This window comes from Monopterus albus, unplaced genomic scaffold (assembly GCF_001952655.1).
Source record: "Monopterus albus unplaced genomic scaffold, M_albus_1.0 scaffold194.1, whole genome shotgun sequence".
In the NCBI taxonomy this organism is placed as follows: Eukaryota; Metazoa; Chordata; class Actinopteri; order Synbranchiformes; family Synbranchidae; genus Monopterus; species Monopterus albus.
In genome coordinates this window covers 1,232,462-1,255,498 of record NW_018128074.1, presented here as the reverse complement: position 1 = coordinate 1,255,498, position 23,037 = coordinate 1,232,462, and the positions used below count along the sequence as shown (strand labels likewise).

The window sequence follows — 23,037 nt, the reverse complement described above, 5'->3', positions numbered from 1 at the left end:
ACTGATTATCTTCAATATTGCACATTTTTCCACTTATCCAGAAGCACAGGTTAGAAACCGAGAATCTAAACGATGTATTCATCTCGTCTTGTTTTTTCCCTGACAGGCAGCTGTGACCTCCATTTGCATACCCAACCTTCTTAAAAACCTCTTTCCTTTTAAGAAATGAGAAGTTGCCTTTGATAGAAACAGTCATAATAAAATAAGATCATGTTGGATAATGAGTCTTTGTCTCTTGGTAACCACACAGATGTGGAAACAAGTCCAAGACCACATGACTTTGACAGATCTGTTGGTAAAAATGAGTAAAAACACTGCTGTGTTTTTCATTTTGCATTCTCTAATTTGTTTTCTTTTGTGTGTGTGTGTGTGAGCACATCCTATAGTAGCTGTTGAGGGACTTTCAGAATGCAATGCTCCAAATTTTTCACAGAACATTTAGAAATGACTCAACCCAATCACATCCTGCCACTATACAGCATATTTTACATTTGTGTAAAAACAAAAACAAGGTACTGACACTAAATCACTGCTATTTAACTATTATTTTTATCCAAACCTCTTCACAAACAAGTCGACGTGGCGTTATGGTCACAGCTAATTTTACACCTCTGGTACCACCCTGGGTACCAGTGTGGATTATTTTTTTCACACAGATCATCGCTTCCTGAGACGAATGGAGTCTGAGGTGGTAAAATGAACTGAATGGAATGAATGGCTACAGATAACAGGGCACTAAGGTCAAAGTGAACTGAATGCATAAATAAACATTTTTCTGCCTGTGATATGTTCTGGCCCGTCCAAATACTTAAACATGTGGGAATAAGTATACGTTCCCTACCTACAGAACCCACTGTGTACTGCAGTATCACATTTGTGTCTTTGTATACGAAAGTCTGCCAAGACGTGACCGAGAGCGGCAGAAATGGACAGGCTAGGAGAGGATCTTGGCACGGTTTGGCTTGGACTCAGTTCTGCTGCAGGATCAGGATTTCCAGCTCGTCTGCTGAGCGGAGCAGGAAGGCTGCGGATTCCCGATACCCTGCGATGAGCTGCCTCACCGCTGTGACCTCTGGCGGGCTGAGCTGAGCTGAAGCTCCACCGCCACCACCTCCCTGACCATGACTGTTGGAGCTGGAGGAGGAGTTTGGGCCGACCGCCTTCATACTCAAATCTGTGGGACCTGTGACAACAACTGTGATGGATTAAGGAAAACTTACAATACAGGAGAGGTATCAGGGAGCATGACGTATGGCCAGGAAGTATCCTTATACTGACACATTTCTTTATGTTAAGAGTTCAGGCTACATAATGACTAAATATCCTAGAAACAGCAGACAAGAAACCTGCCTGTTTAGACACAGATATACTGAGAAGGAGGTTCTTACACATAGATTTTGCAATTAAGATGCTAATCAAACAATGATAAGTTTTAAAATGCCTTGTGAACTCATCTAACCCAAATCACAAAAAATCTCAAAACATATTTTCTGACTTACCTCTACGGGTAAGACAGGCAGAGAGTGTTGCTTTGATTAGCCAGAGTTTTGACAAATCTGCCTCTGACATCACTGAAAATGGCATTAAGCAAGACTGAAAAGTCTACAGCCATGCTTGCCTCTGTGACGCTGCACTAAGACAACGCGGTGCTTTAGTATACATGATGGTTTTAGCATGCTAACATGCTTATAGTGAGAATGCTAGCATAGCGATTGTTCAGCATGTTTACCATGCTCATGTGTTCACATTGCTGATTAGCATCAAACACAAAGCACCGCTGAGGCAGATGGAAATACCATTATTTTGTGGGTGCTATATTTGTTCTAGAGTGTTGGACAAATTGAAAATTTGACCTGAAGATGGTGCTTGAGGAAAAGTGAGGAGATCAGTTTGGTTGATAGCATTTAACTGCTGGGAACAGCTGCTGAGCTATTTCACACAAAGCCATAAATGTCAACCTCATGGTGAGGAAGAGCCATGGGGTCAACAAGGATTCATCTTCTGGACATTTTGTGCCAAAATAACAACCAAAGTGATGGAACGACCAACACAGTGACGTCTTCGTCCCTACAGTCTTCCTGTTATTTTGGACAATCCGCCAACATCACTATGAACAGTTTTCTCTGGAGAATACTCTCTTTGGAACATCCAGTGTAACAGGGACATTACTTCTTCAAAAACATGTTCATTTTTTCATTGCTGTAAGCAACACAAACAGAATCCATGTCCACTGTATTAAAGTGGAGACTTAAATGAGAAAATATGTTACATGGTTTTGTAATTTGGGTCCATCGGTTCTTTAATTTAAAAAGTAATGTGTGAACATATGGCATTACCATGTCTTTCTATGTCACATTAACTGGTTGCACTGGGCTGATAAGCGCTCCTCACCATTGGTTTGTGCAGAACCAGAGTTCTGCTGGTTGCTGCCGACTGTCCCAAATCCCCGCAGGTTGTAGTTGAGGCCTCCATTGGTGTAGAGCCCGTCTTGGGCAAAAGCTGCACTGGAAATGGAGAATCCTGATGGGGCCACAGAGGCCGGGTCCCTCGAGTTGACCTTCTCAACTGAGGCAGGCTCGTCCTGTGAGAAACAAATGTTTTCAGTTTGGGCAAAACATTGTAGATTGGTGCAGTTTGGCCTTAATGATGCATAGCCTTTCTAGCACATTCCCAAATCCCTGCTGGGCAGTTTCACAAACACCAACTGCCAAGGCATTTACCGTTGCTTGGTAGACATCGAGCCGCATCCTCTTGGCAGCGTTTCGTGTTTCGCTCTCACAGGCAGCAGCGAGAATGTTCTCAGCCATGGCAGAGGTGAGGTGAGGAGGTGTTGGTCGTATCTGGCAGCAAAGATTAGTGAGATTTTTGCACGTTATAAATGTGATATACTGAATGTTTTACTGTAGGCCTTTGAGTGTCAAGTGAATTCCTTTAAACAATATTTTAGTTGGGGATACTTTGTACCTCAAAACCGCCTTTTTTCATGCGGCGACAGGATTTGAGGTAGGTGCGGATGCGCTTGCGGGAGCGCTCCTGGAACTCTGGGAACTGGCGGCTACAGGACTCAATGATGGCCTGGATCTTCTCCTTGGGCTGCTTGGAGATAGGCACCATGCGGTCCAGATTCTCATCCACGAACAGACGCACAAACATCTGACAGAGACAGAGGAGGGGGAGGAGAGCGAGGGGATGTAGAGCAGAAAAATGGAATGGGGGTGCAGGGTAGTGAGAGATGGGTGTAATGGTCAAACACAAAGGAGAGGAGAGAGAAGGGTGGGGGGTCAGGAAGCATTAAAGTGGAAAAGAGAGGATAAAGAGGGAAGGAGAGCTGATTAAAATAGGAGTGAAAGTCACTGCTCATATGCAGGATTCATATTTCTACTGTTTGCTTATTCACTCGTTTGCATTTTTGCAACTCTACAGTTCAATTGCTTTTCATTAAACTCAGAACTGCACAGATAGTGGTTTTCACAGTGAACGTTGAATACATGTCTCTACTGAGAATGGATATGAAAATTTGTCCTCATCTTTAATATTTGTAAGTATAACGTCTATGGAATAATAATAGTTATAATTTCACAACAGGGATGGCTGATATGCAAATGTCTGAGAATGCCACTGTGTTGTATTCTCTGAATATGAATTTAATTATATTGCAATGACAGGTTACTTACATTGAAGGCTTTAAGTCTCTCAGGGTCCATACCCTCAGCGTCATTGATCTTGTCACTGTCATCGTGGTCGTCATGATCATCATCGTCATCATCAATGATCTGTGCCCGACCAGAGGTCAAGTCCTCTGCGCTCATGCTCAGTTCAGTCTTTACAGAGTCATAGCTCCCTGAGCTGTAAGGAGGGGACTGGAAACACATAAAACTATCATTGAAGATGATACAGGCGCATGAGCCGCTCTTTTTAACTACTTGTTGAAAAGGTTGGCACTACATGAGACAGGTGAAGAACAATGTATTTGAGATAATCAATAATCAGATCAAGTTTCTGTTCTTGCCTTGTTGGAGTACTCTGTTTTGATAGGGAACTTCCTGTTGGGGTCTGTGGAGTAGGAGTTGGGCGGAGAGCTCCCCGCTGGCAGCAGTCTGTCGCTCAGATTGACTGGCTGCTGATCCTCCGAGGAGGATGAGGGTGAGGTGGTACTGAAGTCCAGGGGAGCGCTCAAACCATTCTCCGTCACCTCCCCATATGGAGCCCCACCATCTGCGGGGTTCCCGCCCACAGACAGTACCTCGGGCGATGTCAGGGCTGGCAGCCCGTTGGCACTGCCGCTCTCTGAAGAGTCGTCATCTGGTAGAGGGGAGCGAAAAAACGCAAACACAGGGATGAGCTGTGCAGATCTTTGTCATCAGCACCATTTAGTATTCATGTACCTTTGTTTACTACAAGAGGCACTATTTCTGTCTGTAACAACAGAGTGGGTGTGTTACTACGAGGGGGTAGGAACTTCCTGCCTCATGTTGTGCTTTCTGAAGCTCTCAAGGAGGTTTCGGGCTCAACCGTCAAGACAAATAAAAGAGGACAAGGGAGGAATCTCAATATTAACAGGAAAGAAAGAGGATGAGGAGGAACTGATGGGGGAAGGGAGCTTTCACTCCCCGGTGTGTGCACTGTATGGCCATGTACTGATTTCACTGATTTCTACATGTCTTATGTGCACACCTATGCTCACTGGAACAGAGCAATAGTCCTTCTCGTTGATTTGCCCCAATTTCAATCCTTTGTAAAGTGGTATCTAATCTGTGAAAGTTAATATCAGCCTTTGTCCTAGTTCTCTAAGCCGTGCACCCTGAGAGAGAGGGGTGCACATTGGACTGGGGCTGCAGTGGTGTCCCGTCCCCTGTAAGAGTGGATTTATTTGGATTTGTTCACTAAGAACAAGGCAGGCTCTTTCCTCCATAACACCACTCTGTACCCATCCTCGTAAATGAGTTTACCTTCAAATCCCAGATGTAAAATGAAAAGGCACACAACAAATTACAGAAAAAATATCCTGTACAGTAAATGGTCTCATACTTGCATAGCACTTTCTCTGCATTGAAGAACACTCAAAGTGCTTTCGCACTATTTGCCCATTTTCACATCAGTGGGTAGCTATCGGGAGTAGCTCGGGGTTCACTGTCTCGCTCAAGAACACTTTGCCATGGGGACAGGAGAAATGGTAAATGGACTGTATTTTATATAGCGCTTTCTCACAGTGTGTTGCACTGGCCAAAGCGCTTTACAGAAGCTCATACACCATTCACCCATTCACACACCGATGACGACAGGCTGCCATGCACCGGCCCTAGTCAAGCCACCGGGAGCAATTCGGGGTTCAGTGTCTTGCTCAGGGACACTTAGGCATGCGGGGAGACCAGGAGTCAAACCACCAACTTGCTGGTCAGGAGACGACTGCCTTACCTCATGAGCCAAAGCTGGGAACTGTACCAGCAGCCCTCTGGTTACGAGAAGACCTGCTCTGCCTCTTGAGACACAGCTGCCCCTACAGTGCTGAGGTAAAAGATGACTAGGCAGCTGCATTTAGCAATGTCTTACCATCCTCTTCTTTAATGGCGGCTGTCGGGTCACTGACTCTGTCTCCGTTGGTTGGACCGGGCTCAGGCACTGGAGGCTGCTCAGCTGCGACCCATGTGGGCTCAGCACTGTTCATCTCCTCACTGCTCACCGAACTGTCATCCTGGAGAGAAAGGGGCTGTTAGAGTAGAAACAAAAACCAAATGACTGTCAGGAGAAAGATCATCACACAACTTCCAAGCTTCCTATTTGTCCCTAAGAGACAGGGAGGAGGGAAGAATGAAACTGTCATCAGGGGTCTTTGCATCTCTTGTCTCTTTGGTGTTAAAGGACATGTTCCCATTTTTTAAAGTTTATCTTAAAACAGTACTGCCTTATGCACAATAACTGTGGCCTTGGTAATTGATCCCACTGTCCATGCTACCCATACTAGCATGCAAATCCCTCCCTAAAGAACATTTTACTGTAAGTACTGGAAAATACCCACAGTTTGGTGTATAAATGCATGTGACAGCTCATTTGAAGCTAATATAAGGTTTCAGTGGTGCATGTTAGACAAGTCAAGTGGATGTCTTCCAAAGATATAGAGCTTTTAGCATGAAATTGTGCTTACGCTGTTTTTTCTTGTTGCGTTTATGGCTGAGGGGTTTTATGACACAAATTCTCATATTAGCTTTGAACTTTAGATTTTAATTTTGGACAAAACCAAGGCTGTGGTTTTTCGAATAGCTTTAAAAAAGAATTTCTTTCAGACCAGTATGATCAGGAGGACAAATGGTAGTGAACAGTAATGCTTTCAGTGTACCTGTATGACTTGCAAAAACGTGAGCCCATCCGTTAAAGGGCATTTCTTTAATTTAACTCCTAACAAGCTGAAGTCTGGCAGCAGAGACAACTAGGAAGTGCAGGATCCTCCTGTTGGAACACGGCTACTTTTAACCCTAAAGATGCTTGTTGTAGTGTAACACAAACATGAGTAAACTGTGAGGACAGGGATTAGAAAAAGAGAGCAGAATAATCTCATAAACTGAGAAACTCAGTACATTATCTGTGTGCTAACGTGCACGACCACATTTTAGACTGGCAACAAGCTTCACAGGCCTATTCGCTTTAGTAAGCCAACATGGACAGTGGCTTTTCTTTGGTCTCCATGCAGCATAATGCCATAGAGGTACAACTACGACTGTGTGGTGGGAACAGAGCAGAGTTACTGTACATCTCAATTCTGGCCACACAGGGACACAAATAGGCCTAAACCCCCCCAGGAATATGCATCCATAGGACCAAAATGTTCAGCGACAGCTCCATTAGGTACCCGGTGAGCCGTATAGTATTAAAGAAAGACAGGCAGACAGAAACCAAGAGACAGAGAGAGTCTCTAATTATAGTTTGGAAGTTTAGCTTCATTAGTACCCATGCTTTAGGAAAATAGATATTTTATTAAGTGGGAAGTTCACTTTTAAAACTGCCAAGGTTCCTGACACAAAAGAGTTTAGAAAGAATGAAGTTAAAGTGCTTGGTGGCTCTTACTCAGCTAGTTTAGAACAGTAACACCAAGGAACAACACAATATTAATATAGCACATAGTAAAATTACAACAACTATTTTGACAGTAGGTTGAAATATTTTTAAGCAAAATAGCTAAAGGTTCTCTGATTTGCACTTCTTAATTGTGAGAATTTGCTGCCTTTTTTGGGTTTTCATGTAATATTAAACTGAATATTTTGGGGTTTTGGACGGTGGCAAGAGACAGAAACACATGTTAAGCACATCACTATAGTGTTTAAGAACATTTTTCTCTATTTTCTGCTATGGTAAGGATCATTAGATTTTACTGGTGGTTGTGCAACTGGTCCTGTGTCCAAACTAAATGGCCATAATAAAGTGCAGTACAGTGAAGGTGTTTGCTTAGGATAGAAAACAAATCTAAAACATAACTTTATCATCCCTTTTTTCAACCATAAAGTCTATATATTGTTTCTGTACCATAAAAAGAGGCAAAGCTAAACTCTGACAATTACCAAAAGCTCTGCAAAACAACATGCAAACACACAAGAGGCAACAGTGATGGTTCACATTCACAATTTGACTTGTTAGATTTGCCAACACACCTGCTGCATTTTTTAACCAGCTGCTGAATTGACCCCTACAACCGTGCTGCACACATATGGAACAAATGTTTACAAGTCTCCCTACCACACTGAAACACCCCTCAGTGATGGTTAATTACTAAATTAACAGATTGTTCAGTGTCAGTCTGCACACAGATGCGACCAACATTCTGAGCATTTGTTCATTTGTACTCACCCACAGATCAGAGCCTGGGTCGTGGTTCCAGATAAACCTAATTATGTGGGAGTGGGCTCTACATTATCAGCATCATCAATACCGCTCGCTGCACTTTAGCAACAGCGGTTCCTGTGGGTCTCTGTCACTGCTACACATGGACGTGGGAGGGGTCTCGCCTGTGATGTAACTCTACACAGAGGCTTCACTAATCCCCCCTTTCACACTGGGCTCCTCCTCCCAGTGGGGGGGGGGGCACTTTGATTGTTTAAAACTCCATTAAAAGTGGAGAGGAAGGATGCACTCTTGTGCTTCCACAAAGCCATTCTCCCTACAGTCTTAATGATGAAGCTAAAAAGAAATTAAGCAGAGGTGTTGCACAGTCAAAACAAATACGATGATGTGACTAAGCAGAGCTTAACAGTGGCAGCTTCTTCCTAATGATCACAGCACGTTGTATCTGTGGCCACACTTCACAAATATCCATTGTCCAGTTGCAGAAAGAGGCACTTACCCTTTCAGTGGCAGTCATGCACTGCAGTTTCATTTGTTTCAGGTAGGTGGCAGTGAGAGGCATGTTGTAGTCAATGAGGTCTGGGACCAGTGAGGTTGGCCTGTCATTTTCTGACCAAAAATAAACAAATAAATAAAACACCAATGATGAAAAATCATAATGAATAAGCTTTGGTACATTTGATCTAAAACAGAGGAGGAGCAGTGGGAACAAAACTCTTTGAGGTGTTTGTACTTTATATGAGTATTTCTGGTTTTACTGTTGTTGTTGTTGTTGTATACTTGCACTGCATTCAAGGAGAAGTATTGCACTTTTTGCTTCACTGCATTTGTTTGACAACTATAGTTACTGGCTTCTTTTCAAATTAATATTTTAAATACACAACATAGGAGCAGTTTATAAAATATGTCTTAAATTAAAGAACCAAACTGTATATGAAATAGTTAAAATTAGCTCCACCTTGACCAGCTACATCATTTAGTACTGCTTATATATACTGTAAATACATCAATAACATTGATCAACCAATAATATAACACTGACAGGGGGAGTTTTCCAAAATGAGTACTTTTATTTTACTGTAGGTATTTTAAGCTGCTGTTAATACTTATACACTTTTACTAAAGTGAAAGGACTTTTACTTTCAGTTAAGTGTTTTATATTGTTAATGTTACTACTACGTACATTGCCACATTCTCAAAAACTACCATATACAGTAACTGAATCAACAGATACAGAATATTAAAGTTACAATATGTAACTTAAGGTAGCACTAATATAAAATTCCAAAAGATTCTGCTCTGCCCAGCGCTCCCCTTCCCTGCTCCACTACAGTCTCCTACGCTCTGTCACGCTCTGCCCAGCTCTTCAAATGTTTGCCGTTATGAAATTAAAATAAATGAGAATGCAACAAAACTTACTGATCAGGCAGAAATAATTGAAAATCTCTGATTTTTTTTAGAAAGGTCAGTCCTGCTCAAAACCTTTTAGAAGCTAATATCTCTGCACTGCTGCCAGTGCTGTTCAATGAGTCTGGGTCACAGGAAGCTTGGACAGCTCCTCTTCACATTAAGTGTTGGAGTATAGTTCTATAACAAAAGTTACATACTGTAGCTTTAATAAACAAGTTAGCTGACATTTATCATGCTTCTATTTGCATTGTATTACACTGCTCATGTGTTTTTCATCTTACCTCTCTCATTACTAGTTTGTCACTGTGTGCTGCCCCTCACAAAGAATCAGTACCACTGCTCCACACGCTCATTTCTCTACTTGGCATGTCCAATTAGTTATTATCAGTTTCTCTTTGCAATGGACCCATGGACCTGGTCAGCAAGATTCTTTTTAGTGGCTCTATTTCTTCTGTGAGTCCCTCTGTAAAGATGTTCTCTTATGGCAGAACTGCTGCAATACAAATAGCTAAAGTCCAAGCAGTGGCCTCTACTGTAGCACCTGATTGAGGGCTGTCTGCAGCCTACATACCGGCCACTAGAGGGACCCTGTGACCATTAGTGGCTCTACACAGAGACGTGGTTCTCTTGAGCCTTTGTTACATCATGTCCGTGATGGATCTATATACTGTGTTATAATAATGAGGGTTCAATTCAAAAACTCTTCAAATTACAAACAACTAAGTTCACATCAGCCCACATTTAGCATCTGCCATCTGTCAGCTACAAACTGCACACCTCCATCTTTTATGGCATAAATAAACATTTCTGTGACTCTCATGATTAAATTAATTCAGAAATTCAACAATCATATCTGACTGGTATAGTGTAACATTGGCTAGTTTATATTATCTGAGTGTGTATAGTAATCATTATGTCAAAGGAGCTAAGTGTTATCTGCTGTTAAGTGCTGATTTCAAAAGCAGCATGTCAGTTAATGATGTCTCCAGAACAAGCGAGCTATCTACAGGTCAGATGTGTGCCATTACCTTTGAACTCTGCAGCACTGGGATTGATGTGCATCCTCTTCTGACACTCTCCGCAGCTCATTAGGAACCGAGTCACCGCCTCTCTGGGCAGGAAGGCGTAGGTCTCTGCTATCTGAATGGGGGAGTGAGCACCGGGGATCTGGGTTATGGCAAAGAATGGCTCTGGATGTGGCTGAACTCAAACTGTGTGCAGGTGTTTTTAAGGTACTGTGCATGTGTGAAAGTTTGGGGTCAGTGATTATGTGTTATCTCAACATGGCATGAGAAGGAATCCTCCCTCTAGGCGCTGGCTCATGCTTTCAGATGGCCTAATTCCAGCTCCAGCCCTCTACATATTTCTGTTTGATACCTAAAAACGTGTGGTGGTGTTCATCTGCTCTGTTTTCTCTTTCTGCTCTCTCATGTGCAATTCACTCCTATCTACAACTCTCTCTCTCTCTCTCTCTCTCTTATGCTCAGCCTTTCTTCGCTGTTTGTTTCCACTGCTATGCTACCCCCTCCCCTCCTCGCCCCCTCTGGCGTTTCTCTGTAAAATGCGACCTTCATGTGACCATGGAGGAGAAGCAGGTGTCCACCACCACTGCCACAACTTCCCACTCCCTTTGCCTCCCCCAAGCCCCTCATGGTCCCTTGAGGCAGCAGAGAGAAAGGGGGCACCCAGAGGAGCACGCACCTCCCAGAAGGCCACAGTGACAGCTCCATATTATGCCTTGCCCCAGTGATGCTGCCTCCTCAAAAGGGTACACTCTATGAGACATGACAGGACCTCTCTACAAGGCAGAAAGAACTGGTTCTATGATTTTATTTTCCATCCTGGGGAGAGGGAAGAAAGGAGGGATACCAAAGCCCTGCTAAACCCCTCAACACAGACCTAGCCCTAAGCCACACCAAGCCCCTTGGTTTGTTAGGACACCACACCCAACCCCAGACCACACCTCAGTTGGTAATGTAAACTCATAGTCTGCCTTTGTTCCAGAAACATCAGTGATGTGTCAGGAAAAAGACCCAAGTGGGCTGAACACCACAAATACTTTGTTTTCCAGTTAAAGGTGGTTGTTCCCTTGGTAACTCCTGGTACTAAAAATTATATATTAAGTTGGCAGAGCTAACCAGCATGCCCTACTGTCTTTCATAGACAAAAGATATCTTGTTGTTTACTGGGTTTAACACTTGGCTTTAGTCAGCGGCTCCTTCAAAGTTTGGAATAGAGTAGTGAACTCGCTTTGGGCACCCTTTTTTCAATAAAAACAATCCTACTGGGATCTTTTAAACCATACCTGGGCCACGTTGCAACAAAAGAAAAGGAGAGGTTGTCAGTATACTGACATTTACACGCTCCCAAAAAATTTTTTTTATTTGATGCAAGGTCCTTTTCAAAAAAATAGCAAAAAAAAGCTGACTATACTATCTGTGCAGACAAAAAAATGGCAGCTCCATCAACAGTCAGAGAACCCATCACGTGTGATATTGCTCCACTGGGGCTGGAGTCAGTCCCAGCTGGAACTGGGTGAGAGGCGGGGTCCACCCTGGACAGGTCGCCAGTCTATCACAGGGCTGACATGTAGACAAACACACACACTCACTCCTACAGGCAATTTAGAGTCATCAGCCACCTAAGCTGCATGTCTCTGGACTGTGGGAGGAAGTCGGAGTACTCGGAGACAACCCACGCAGGCACAGGGAGAACATGCAAACTCCATGTCTAAAGGCATTAAAGAAAACATGTATTGCAAAAATGTAAATTTATTAAAACACCACTAAGAGACTACAGCCACACTTGCAGCACTGTGATTAGACTCAACAGTGCCTTGTACTAAATGCTAACATTAGCATATTAACATGCTAATGTCAAGCAGGTACATTATAATATTTACCATGTTCACCATCTTTAATATGTCCGCTAGCTAAGATTTGTTAATTAGTATGAAATACAAGGTACAAGTGAAGCTGATGGGAAATTTCATTGGTTTGCTTAGTCATACAACAAAGTATGGGGAAAAGTGGTTTGCTGGTGGCACTGGAGGAAAAGATCCACATATTAAGTCTCATCTTCTGTGCACTATAAATGTTTAATTTTGTGGCAAAAAAGGGGGAGGGTGTTTTTGAGTCTGGACCAAAGTTGTGGACTGACCATTGCCATCTCAAGAGCCTTGCTGCTAGTGTGGCTAAAAATGTGGTCACTCACATCCTACATGATTGTTTAGGACATGATGCCTTTTACACAGAGAAAAAATGTTGGGGGATAATGGGTGTCATTTTGTATGTACATGGTCTGCTAATTGTAGACGGAGCTGTCTTTGCCTTACTAGCAGCAAGAGTCCATTCTTTGGTCCAGACTAAAGGATCACAACAACTATTGTATGAATTCCTATGAAATGTTATGGAGAGGTTTATAGTCCACAGAGGGTGGACCATGAATCGGCATGGTTAAAACTTTAATTTAAATACCTGCAAAACGTGTTACATTTCCAGCAGCCTCAGCTGCAGCCCTGCTTTGATTAGTGATAATTAGCAGTGGTGGAAGAAGTAAAAGTAGCATTACAATAGTGTAAAAATACTCTGTTCAAAGTTAGTCTAGCATTCAAAACAGTATAAACATCAAAACATACTTAAAGTGCTAAAAGTAAAAGTACTTTATGGAGAATGGCACATTTATTAGTAATGTATATCATATTAGTGAAGTATAATTATTGATGCATTATTGTGTTCATCACTTTAATGTTACAGCTGGTAAAGGTGGAGCTAGTTTTATTTATAATTTACTGGATAGCTTGTGAAGTTTCCACCAAAGATCAGTAAAGTCCTATGATCACACTGTATTTTGTTTTATTAAGCTGATTCTGAATTAAATATAGTGAAGTAAATAGTATAATATTTGACTGTGAAATGTAGTGAGGTCAGTTACAGTTGTATGCTGTTGCTTTGTCCTACAGCTGTGGAAATAAAATAAGATTTTTTACTATCAGCAGCTTCAATATAAACAAGGAGTACTTCTGGCAAAATTAGCTGCAGCCGGCTGATTGGACTGTCTCACCGCTTTGTAGGTCTTCTTCTGGCCTGCGTGCTTGGGTGCTCTGCCAGGATCAGCACCCATCTCAACGTGCATGGCATAGATGATGTCAAAGAAGTCTTCAACCACAGCTACACGCTTCAGGGATGAGTTGTCTTGGGCCGAGTTCCCATCCGAACACTGAAACACAGACAGAGACTGGAGTTTAGTTTCATGTCCTGCCTGGGGTTTACAGAGACATGTACATATCATGTACAGGACAAGATGTCTAATGTTTTGGCTGCAAATGGAGATTTAAGGCATATGAGTCATGCATCATGTGGTTAGACAGTCTCAAGGTGTCGTCTCCAGCACAAAGGAAAAGTGAAACAACCTGCAATCACCCAGTTTTTCCATTTCTCTTCTGAGTAGAGAAGTCTTGCCCCAGCTGGGTCAGCAACCCCATCCCTTCCATGTTTAAAAATAACAACAGCAACACTGTACAGACCAACAGTCTTTCCCTCCACCACCTCTGGCAGCCATTCTGCCTCCTGTGCTGCTGACCCTGTCGCCATAGAAACTGCTGCTTATTTCTCTTGGGCAGGTGTGCTGGGCAAAGGGTCATGTGACACCCCATAGAAGTGGGATTGCCAGGACAACGGCCTCCATCCGCCGCACCTAATGGGGCTTTTCTCTCCTTTCTACCTCCATCTTTTTCCTAAGTTACTCTTTAACCCCTCATTACCTCCTTACAAACAGTCAGCACTTTGCAATTTCCTCTAGAGTTTATCATTATATTCCTGCACCTGCTGATATTTTAATCACAAGGGTCCCAGCAAGCATAAAATGGAACAAATGGATTTGGACATTCAATTTTTTTTTTCCCAAGAATCCACCTCGTCCATGCAAATATACAGTGACATTTGCTCAAGATTGAGTTCTAGGTGGCAAGTGATCTCTTTTTGTTTGTTTGTTTGTTTGTTTGTTTGTTTGTTTGAGCGAGAGGAGAGTCCTGAGTTAAAAAAGTTGTCCCCCTGGTACTGAGGAATCACACTTTCCCCCTCCTATCCTTGACATTTCTGCACTATTCCTGGGATTTGACATTTCATTTTCTCATTTTCCTCCAACCACGTCCTCTCTCCTGCCTCCATGTCTTCATCCCCCACCTCTGTCCCGTCTTTCTTTCTTTCTTTCTTTCTCTCCCCTCCTCTTCTCTCTCCTTGTTCCTGCTCTCCCAAGTGCGAGGTAATGATCGTTGCCATAGCAACTAAAACAGGCTCACAGAGCGGGTTTGTTTTAATCCGGCCCTCTCCCTCTCCCTCCCTCCTTCTTCCTCTCCCTCTCCCCTGTCAGCATGGGCTAAACCTAATGATATAAATGAAATAATAGAGATCCTCCACCTCATCATCACAGCTGTAATCTATCGCACTTGGAGGTATCATCATCATTCCCCCAGTGGCACCACTGCCACCACAGTCATTGCTGCTGCTGCTTCCTGGGACAATGGTGTCAGGTCCATTCATGCTGGATTTAGATAATCTCATACAACTGTGGGGTATACAGTGCACCCACACTCCTCCACTGAATTTCAGCCCAGCAAAATATCCAGTATACCCACCAGATATTCTGCTGGAAGGGTTTTCTCCATGAATCCATCCAGAAAAGAAACACATACATACTGAGCACTGCAGCCAACAAGACCTGGTAGCAAACTTAGGTCATTCTGCTGAATTCTGAATCTGAGACGAATGTTTGCAGTGCTTTGGCCTGCAAATGTGATTTTCATTCTGGATTATTTTCTCAGTTAAGTGGTTAATCGTTTGGCCCGTAAACTGTCAGAAGAATGTTGATTTTATTTATAAAGCCCACCACCGCAAATCAATCTGTACAGCATACAACACCCAATGGCCCTCGAAAGCGATAAGGAAACAGCCCCTTCTAAAAACATTAATGGGAAAAAAACCTTGGGAAGACCAAATGAAGATGGATCCTCCTGTCTGTCCATCCTCATCAGGATGAACAGACATGTACCTAATAGAGCACACAACAGATTTACAGTTTCAACAACCAGGATGGCAAATTAATTCTGATACCATAAAGACAACACAATCAATCAGTTACTCAAGAGAAAAATCTACAGACAAATTGATCATAAAAATAATTGTTAGTGGCCCTAATGCTACTTGTCCTCAATTAAGAGGCTGCAGCCAAGACTGAATTTCTTTCATTAGCCATCCGCTACCTGAAGGCCTTTCTGGAGACTCCTGCACCGACAAGCTCTTCGGTTTCTAAACACAAGTCTACAGGGAGTTAAACATTCACCTCTAAGCACAACATGCTCTCAGCGTGTGGATTTGTGTGCAGCGCGTAAGTTTAAGATAGTACATGTCTACCAGGCAGAGCATGTAGCTGAGGCATCTCAGAGGAGAACAGCTGTTGAATGGTGCTGCAGTTATTCGGTGTCATCAGCAGTATGCCGTTTAAAGAGCAAAGGAGACATGTCAGCATCCCTAAGCGCCAAGAACGCTGCAAAACTCTCGCCCTCCTTCTCTCTCTCTTCCTAATCCTGTAGGACTTTGCTTTTGCTCTCCCCAGCCACTGTACAACCAGCCCCCATCCCCTGCGCACTCTCCCTGTCCCGCACCAAACCGCTCTGTTGCTAGGAGACTGGAGGGGTTGAGTTGACTGCCCCCACCCCCGCTGGCAGTCGCTCTCTCTCTCTCTCTCTTTCTCTCTCTCTCTCACACACACACACACACACAGTCACTGGGGGGAGAGAGGAGCAGTCCTGCACACAGGCAGGTCAGGAGGAGGAGGAGGAGGAGCAGGAGGTGGAGGGGTGGGGTGGGGGTTCACGGAAAGCAGCTGGGTCACAAAGACAGGCCGGCAAAGATAGAAGAGGTGCATCGCACCAGAAATTAGCTCCATGGTGTGGGCAAGATAAACAAGAGTGTGGCATGCAAAAAAACCTAAAAAGCAGAAATTTAGCAGTGCAATGAACTTTTAAAGTCAAACCACAGTGCAACGGACATGTAGATGGCCACACAACAGGAAGCTTAAGTTGTGGCAGCATACAGGCACTTTCTGTGTGTGTGTATACTTCTATGGCTATCTCTGTGAGGACCAGTGTGATGGGAGTGAGGACATGTTGATAAAGTGAAGGCATTTTAGCCGATCATCACTTTCGGACACACCTTCCAGAGTTAAGACTGGGTTTCAGGGTTCAGGTTACAACTAGATTTAGGTCGGGGTTAGAGTTTGGTATTCAGTTGTGATGGTTAAGGATAGAGTAAGGCCTAGGGAAACCACTGAGTGTCCTCACAACCATGGAACCACGGAAAGGCCAACGTGTGCGTGTGTGTGTGTGTGTCTGCATGCACCGAGCTGACTGTGTCAACAGTACTCATTGCTCAGATTATCTCACTGCAGATGTGACAACAGGTCATCTTTTAAAGCCCCATCTCTCCTCTGTAAATCTATCAACTGGCTAATGGACACGTAAATGGGACGATCCTTGTTTCCTCTGCGTGTGTGTGCCAGGGGGAAGGTAGCACAAGATAAAGGTTCATACTACAAAAAAAATCTGGGATAAAAGAGACTATTACCTCCACAATGGCCCCAATTTTTTTAAATGAAAAAGCCCATCCCTTTCTATATTTTCCTTTTCATCGTCATCCTCCATTCTCTGCTTCAGTTCATGAAGCCCCATCATTAAATCCACATTAGGTGCACTGGGCTCTACCCCTCTGTCTGACGTCCGTGTCTGTATGTGTGTTTCTCTCTCGGCTGCTCCCATGATGAACGTTATTTGATAGAGTGTGTGACATCCCCAATATCCCACCGAGCCGGAGACACAGACAGTCCCACTGGCCCTGCAAACTGGCACTGTTGACGTTCCAGTCACTGACTCAACATGGTATGTAAATGACTCGCACATACATCATCACATCCCAGAATCCACTTCCCCATATTCAGGCTATTATCATACTGTCCCAGTTCGTTAAAAGCTGGCCTTGCAAAGGTATTAAAAATGACAGTGGTGTGGTAGGAAGATTATTGTCATCTTAAAGACCCTGAGTGTGTGTGTGTCTGTGTGTGTGTGTGTAACAGAACTCATACTATCTCCCACACAGGGGGGAGGCCCCCGGGCCAGTTAAAAATGGTGTTAATTTCTCCTCCTATGGGAAAGCAAAGAACAGTCTCTCCATGGCAACAGAGAGGGTGCTGAAGGAAGGAAACACAGAGCATGCGATCAGCGACCCCCTCTTTGTAGGAACACACATACATGCACAAACTGCTACAAATGTGCATTTTTCACTAAATCATAGTAAGATATTAACATCTGAAATGGCCACGTTTTGACATAAACTCATGTGTCTATGAATCTCAGTTCGACTCTCGTGTGACTAAGAAGAGGTCTCCAGCCGCAAACCTTCACGTCTCCAACTTTAAGCACTCCAGAAACAAAGAATACAAGTCATTCGCTATCAAACACGATCAGGTCATTTCTCAGTGGGTTCGATGAGGAATGTGACGAGAACAGCTGAGTGAATCTTGCTCGTTTGCTGTTTGAGCCCGTGAGCGTGAGCCCACGTGCTGCTCCTTATAAGCACAGCCAGAGACGGACAAAACAAAAAATAAATGCCAGACAAAAGCACTGGAGATTCGCCATGCAAAAAAAAGTATTACTGCAAATGCTCTTGAATAACTGGGCCAGTATTCCTTTGACTCTGTGGCCCTTCCACAAAAGAGGAGCTCTCAGGGGAAATGCAGACTAATTAATCAGATAATAATGATGGCGATCCTGTTCCTGATGATGATGGTGAGGTGCAAACATTTAGGGCTCATTTTCCAAGACATAAATTAGGATTAGTGAGTTCTGAGCACTACATGAGGAGAGGACGTCCCAAGAAAGACCTTTATGATGTGAAGTGACAAGATTATTACATTTTCCTTCCTGAAAACCTCTTTCTGTCATTTTAGGGCAAGAGCTAATGAATATTGTCATTAATGATTAATCTGACATTTATTTACCCAGTTAGTCCATTAATCCCTGAGCTGATAAAATGAAGACGACTGCTGTAACGTCCTACAGTAGGTGGCATCTTAAAAATTCATATTTTATCTGATCAACACTCCAAGACATTAAGTTACCGTCATTTATGACAGTGATACGCAAACATGACATCCTCTCATTTGAGAAGCTGAAAACTGAAAAAGTTTGTTATTCTGCTTTTAAAAAATGACTGAAAGAATTATTCAGTGAACTAATAGTTTCCAAAAGAGCTGCAACTATTAGTCAATTAACCGACTACTGATCAGAAAATAATCTGTGCCTGTTTTTATAACTGACTGATACTGAATTGAAAATCTTTGGCCCTTGGACTGCTGGTTGAACACAACTAAACATTTCAAGACAACTTGAGAGATTAACTGAGCCACAGTTGTTAGTTGCGGCCCGAGTTGCCAATTAATTTTCTGTTGATGTACTAACCAGTTGACTGACTGATGGTTTCAGCTTCAGGACACTTGTCTGAGAGTAGTTTTGGACTAATCACACAAGTTAAAATACTAAGATTTACACAGGCAGATGTTGACTGGATTTCTGATTTGTGACGGCAGCACTTTGAAACATCCTGTGTGTCATGTGCAGTAACATGTTTACATACTGTAGACCTTTGTGCGCCCCTATGTGAGAGCATGTCCATCAGAACCTATTGTGAGAGATGAACAGAGATATTTACAGATTTCAGTTGGCATGGCAACAAAAAGCAACAGCTCGCAGTATTTGAAAAAATTTCCATACAATGCTCATGTCAGTTGAAAAGAAATACAAAGGGCGTTTAAGCATTTCTTTTGAAACTGGCTGCACTCTGACTCGCTTCGTCTCAGTAAAAGGCTTGTGCTTATTCTGTGCCGCATGTCTGTGTCTGTTTCTGGTCCTGCTCCCCTCCTCCTCTGTAGCGTCCTCTAATCAGGACATAATGAAAGCTAAACGAGGTTGTATCTCCACACTGAGGGCCGCTGGATTCTCTGAGCACTGGCAGGGCTCTGAGTTGTGCAGTAAAAAGGTGAGACATGGGCAGGAGGACAGAAAGAGGATCATTCTGTGTCCAGCTTGAAAAGAAGCAGCTACACTGAGCCTGTGCTACTGTGCTCTGTCTGTCTGTCCCGTCACACACTGAAGCCGCCTTGTATGCTTCACTGACATATAGAAGGGACATTCTCTGTCTGCGCATCAGCCACCATCCATCCCTACCCCCACCCAGCCTCCTGTCATTTAGCCCTATGCCTGCCCCCATACAGAAACTTGGCACACCCTGGGAGCAGCTGCAGCGGGGCTTCCAGTGCTCGAGCTCCAGAGACACGTCCCCAGCCCTGCAGCCATACGAGGAGGCAGTGACCATTGTGGGTGTTTGTACATCGTGTGTTAGTGTGTCACTTTTCCACCAGCCCAGGGTGGCCTATTTATAAAGCCCACGAAGGCAAGTGAAATCAAAAATCATGCTTTCGAATACAGTCACATGCATATAAATTGGTTGATTTGAGGTGTGTGACTCATCATTAGAAGCAGCTTGTCTTGGCTGATGTTTTGTTTGTTGTTTAAATTTCCCAAGTGGAGCCGAGTCAGGGGGAGGTTTCCCCCTGTCTTATGATATTAGCTACAAAGTGTGTGCAGCTCTCTCCAGTAAACAGCAAGGTACACTTTTGCAGCCAGACTCTGTCTTTCTCAGACTTTCCAGTTTAATCTTATTTCAGCTCAGCATTTGCTGGGTGGGCCCCATAAAGAAATCAGGCTGACCTGAAAAATGTTTTCCTGACAAATATACTGGACAAGAGCAGATACAGGAATTAACATGAAAAATCAGGAGTCACAGACAAAAGCTAATCAACAACACATTTCAGGCACCAACTGCGCCTGCACTGACAGATCACTCCTGCCCTCTTGCCCAGGGGGGTAACATAATACTGAATGGAGATCAGAGAACTTTTAAAAAGGCACTTGGCCTAAATCTAAATTGTGTGTGTGCATACAGGTAAAACACCTGTGGTGGATCAGTGCTATTTGCTAAGAGTAAATTGGTGCCAACACCTCCTCTAGTTTGTTAACACAAAATGTATTTCTGCTTTCTGAGGTCCAGAGAGACTCTGTCCCAGCAGGGTGGGTGGGGGGGCGACATTATTCCCAGAAGGTGCTTATTTAAAATGGTGCTTGTCTCCTTGCTGGCACAGCAGGCCCAAAACGCAATACATGTGCACAGACACACGTGCACAGAAAGAGAGCTGCTGGGGCTCTGGCTGACAGTTCCTCAAGTACTTGTTTATCTTCCGTTGCAAAAGAACAATGTGTGGCTTAACCCTTTAAACACCTGCAGTCTCACTACTGTACAGGACGACGTTTGGTGACGTGACTACTGAATACCTCAGCCCTTCATCCAGACACATGTACAAGTGAAGTCTGAGCACTAACTGTGGGCGTACGTCGCTATCAGTCCCGAGCAGACCCTTTTGTTTCCGCCACAGCCCCTCACGTGGTCGCCAATTACGCTCAGCTGCCACCCTCTATCAAATGTAGAAATTAATTAGAAAATGTTTCTCATGCAGCATCATTCTTAAATGGACTTAGAGCTTAATGTCGGAGCGTACACAATAAAATGCGGCAGAGGCAGACCATCCTGGACTACACAGGTGTTGCCAGAGCAACGAGTGCCTGCCAGCCGATCCGCATCCTGCCCAGGACAATGAAAAGTGGGGTACAAACACTCAGACTGACTGCCACACAGTGAGATGTTTCTGGAAAAGCCAGACATTCGAGTATTTTTGATCCCTGTGTTTGCTCTATCAGGGCAGGACCTTGCTAACGCACGGACGCCGTCCGTTTTACTCGCTTTAGATGGGACAGTGAGGGCGCGTGCCCTTTGATGAATCGCTGACAATCAGACCTGCTGAGCCTCACAGCAGAAAGGCGGATCTGACATCTGACACAAGTTGGGGTTAATAGTCTTTAGCCCCTCAAGGGGCACACCGGAGTACCCTGACATACCCGACCCACAAACATGCCGTTGCATCGACGCGCGCGCACACACACAGCATCACCATACCAGGGAACGTGATGCACTGTTCAAACATAATGTTGTCAGTAGTCAGTTATCTCGTGCTTTTCACGAGGCAGCGTGTCCCTGGCTGTACTTCAGCCTCACTGGCGACATGGTTATTATGCACGATAGTCTACCTTTTGGAACTGCGATTGCCAGGAGGCACCCGCGTTGCTATGGCAGCAAGGGATGAGAGTAGGGCTGCTCTGGTCGGGATGTGGACAAAGTGAAGCTTTATCAGGAAAGATGAGGGTGATCCGGGACGATAAAACACTGTGACTTGCAATTTTATTCATGTGACAGATGCATGTGTGCAGCCTGAAATAATGACAACTTATAGGCGGCAACGGGACATCTCGTGCGCATGTACACGCACATTCTCTCCCTATCACACACACACACACACACACACACACACACACACACACACACACGCACACACTTTACCGTCGACTTGACCGGGACATATAGGACGGGTTTCCCTGGAGCTCCCTTTTTGTTGTGCTCTCCCAAAACGTTGGTCCCGACCTGAAATCCTTTAGACTTCACCCAAAATTTGAATTTGGCGTTGATATGGCTGTTGTCGACATAAACGCCATCCGAGTCGTCGTTCTGCAACAGTGTCTGCATGATTTTGTTATATTTTCGCCGAGTGACGGTCTTTGTTTTACCGGAGTCTCCATACGTCCGGAGACACCAGTCCTGAAATTCACTGAACATCTCCGCCTCCAACACGACCGGACTCCGGCTCCTTTTGGGCGCATCCACGCACGCTTTTTTCGTTGCCATTGCTCCCCCTCTCCCTCTCTCTCTGTCTCAACACGTTCAAACAGCCCAGGCTAATAAAGAATAGACTTGAACGGGTCGATTTTCCTGCTCTGGTCCCCGCTGTCCCGTGTCCAGGCGGCTTAGTTCAGGTTTTGGGACGCTACCTCCCTTGGTTTCCGAGTAAAAGTGACCCGGACAGCAGCACACCTGTTTGCAGAGGAGCAGTGCTGTCCCGAACCGCAGCGGTGAAAAATGTCACTTCCTCACATCATCCGCTTAGAAGCAGAGACGGGGGCTGTCCTATGCTGAGCGGGTATCTCCCACCTGTGCGTAAAACGTTCTTCACTAAAGGGTAGCTTATGGAAGAAGAAAAAAACCCACAGTCCTCGCTAAACAACAAAGAACACAGAAAAAAGCGCGGAAACAGACGTGGCGCTCAGTTCCTATCGACCTACTTTCTAACCGCCAACAGTATATTCGGATGCGGGTTGCTCAACCCTTAAAAAGCGCAAAGATGCTGATGTGATCCAGTATGGCCACATATCCGTTCAACATGCGCCATCTGGGACTGTTTCTGCTGCTCACACCTGTTTGAATGGGATCCCGTAAAAACACACTCTGTATAAGACACACTGGCAACTGGATTAGCTTGCAGCATAGCCAAGGTTTCCCGTCTCAGAGAGAGAACATATCGGACTTGGAGACTTAGAAGGCGAGAGGAGGGTGGAGCAGAATTTATCCGAAACAGTCTGAAGACTGTGCTAGAAAGCAGCACAATTTTTTTGCACTTTGGAAATATGTTTTGTATGAGGCAGCCAGTGATTATGGCTACTTAGACAAAAAACTACAAAAAAAACTAAAATGCCTCGTGAAAGGACAGTTTTGTCACATACCATATAGCAAACAATTAGATTCT

General features: G+C 44.1%; 1 protein-coding gene across 3 annotated transcripts; it reads right to left on the bottom strand.

Moving 5' to 3' along the window:
• Nucleotides 1-398: 398 nt before the first annotated feature.
• nol4la (nucleolar protein 4-like a) lies at nucleotides 399-23,021 on the bottom strand. 3 transcript variants are annotated; one of them, XM_020617831.1, is made up of 11 exons: nucleotides 21,801-23,021; nucleotides 13,303-13,458; nucleotides 10,269-10,380; nucleotides 8,330-8,439; nucleotides 5,551-5,707; nucleotides 4,010-4,302; nucleotides 3,675-3,860; nucleotides 2,965-3,153; nucleotides 2,721-2,840; nucleotides 2,392-2,581; nucleotides 399-1,195 (listed from the first exon to the last, which is right to left on the bottom strand). In XM_020617831.1, the coding sequence occupies exons 1-11, from the start codon at nucleotides 22,140-22,142 to the stop codon at nucleotides 969-971; spliced, it is 2,082 nt and encodes a 693-aa protein (XP_020473487.1). In that variant the 5' UTR covers nucleotides 22,143-23,021; the 3' UTR covers nucleotides 399-968. The 3 variants fall into 3 exon arrangements, with proteins under 3 accessions (XP_020473487.1, XP_020473488.1, XP_020473489.1); XM_020617832.1 differs by having other exon boundaries at nucleotides 399-1,183; nucleotides 21,801-23,020; XM_020617833.1 differs by having other exon boundaries at nucleotides 5,551-5,692; nucleotides 21,801-23,019.
• Nucleotides 23,022-23,037: the final 16 nt, after the last annotated feature.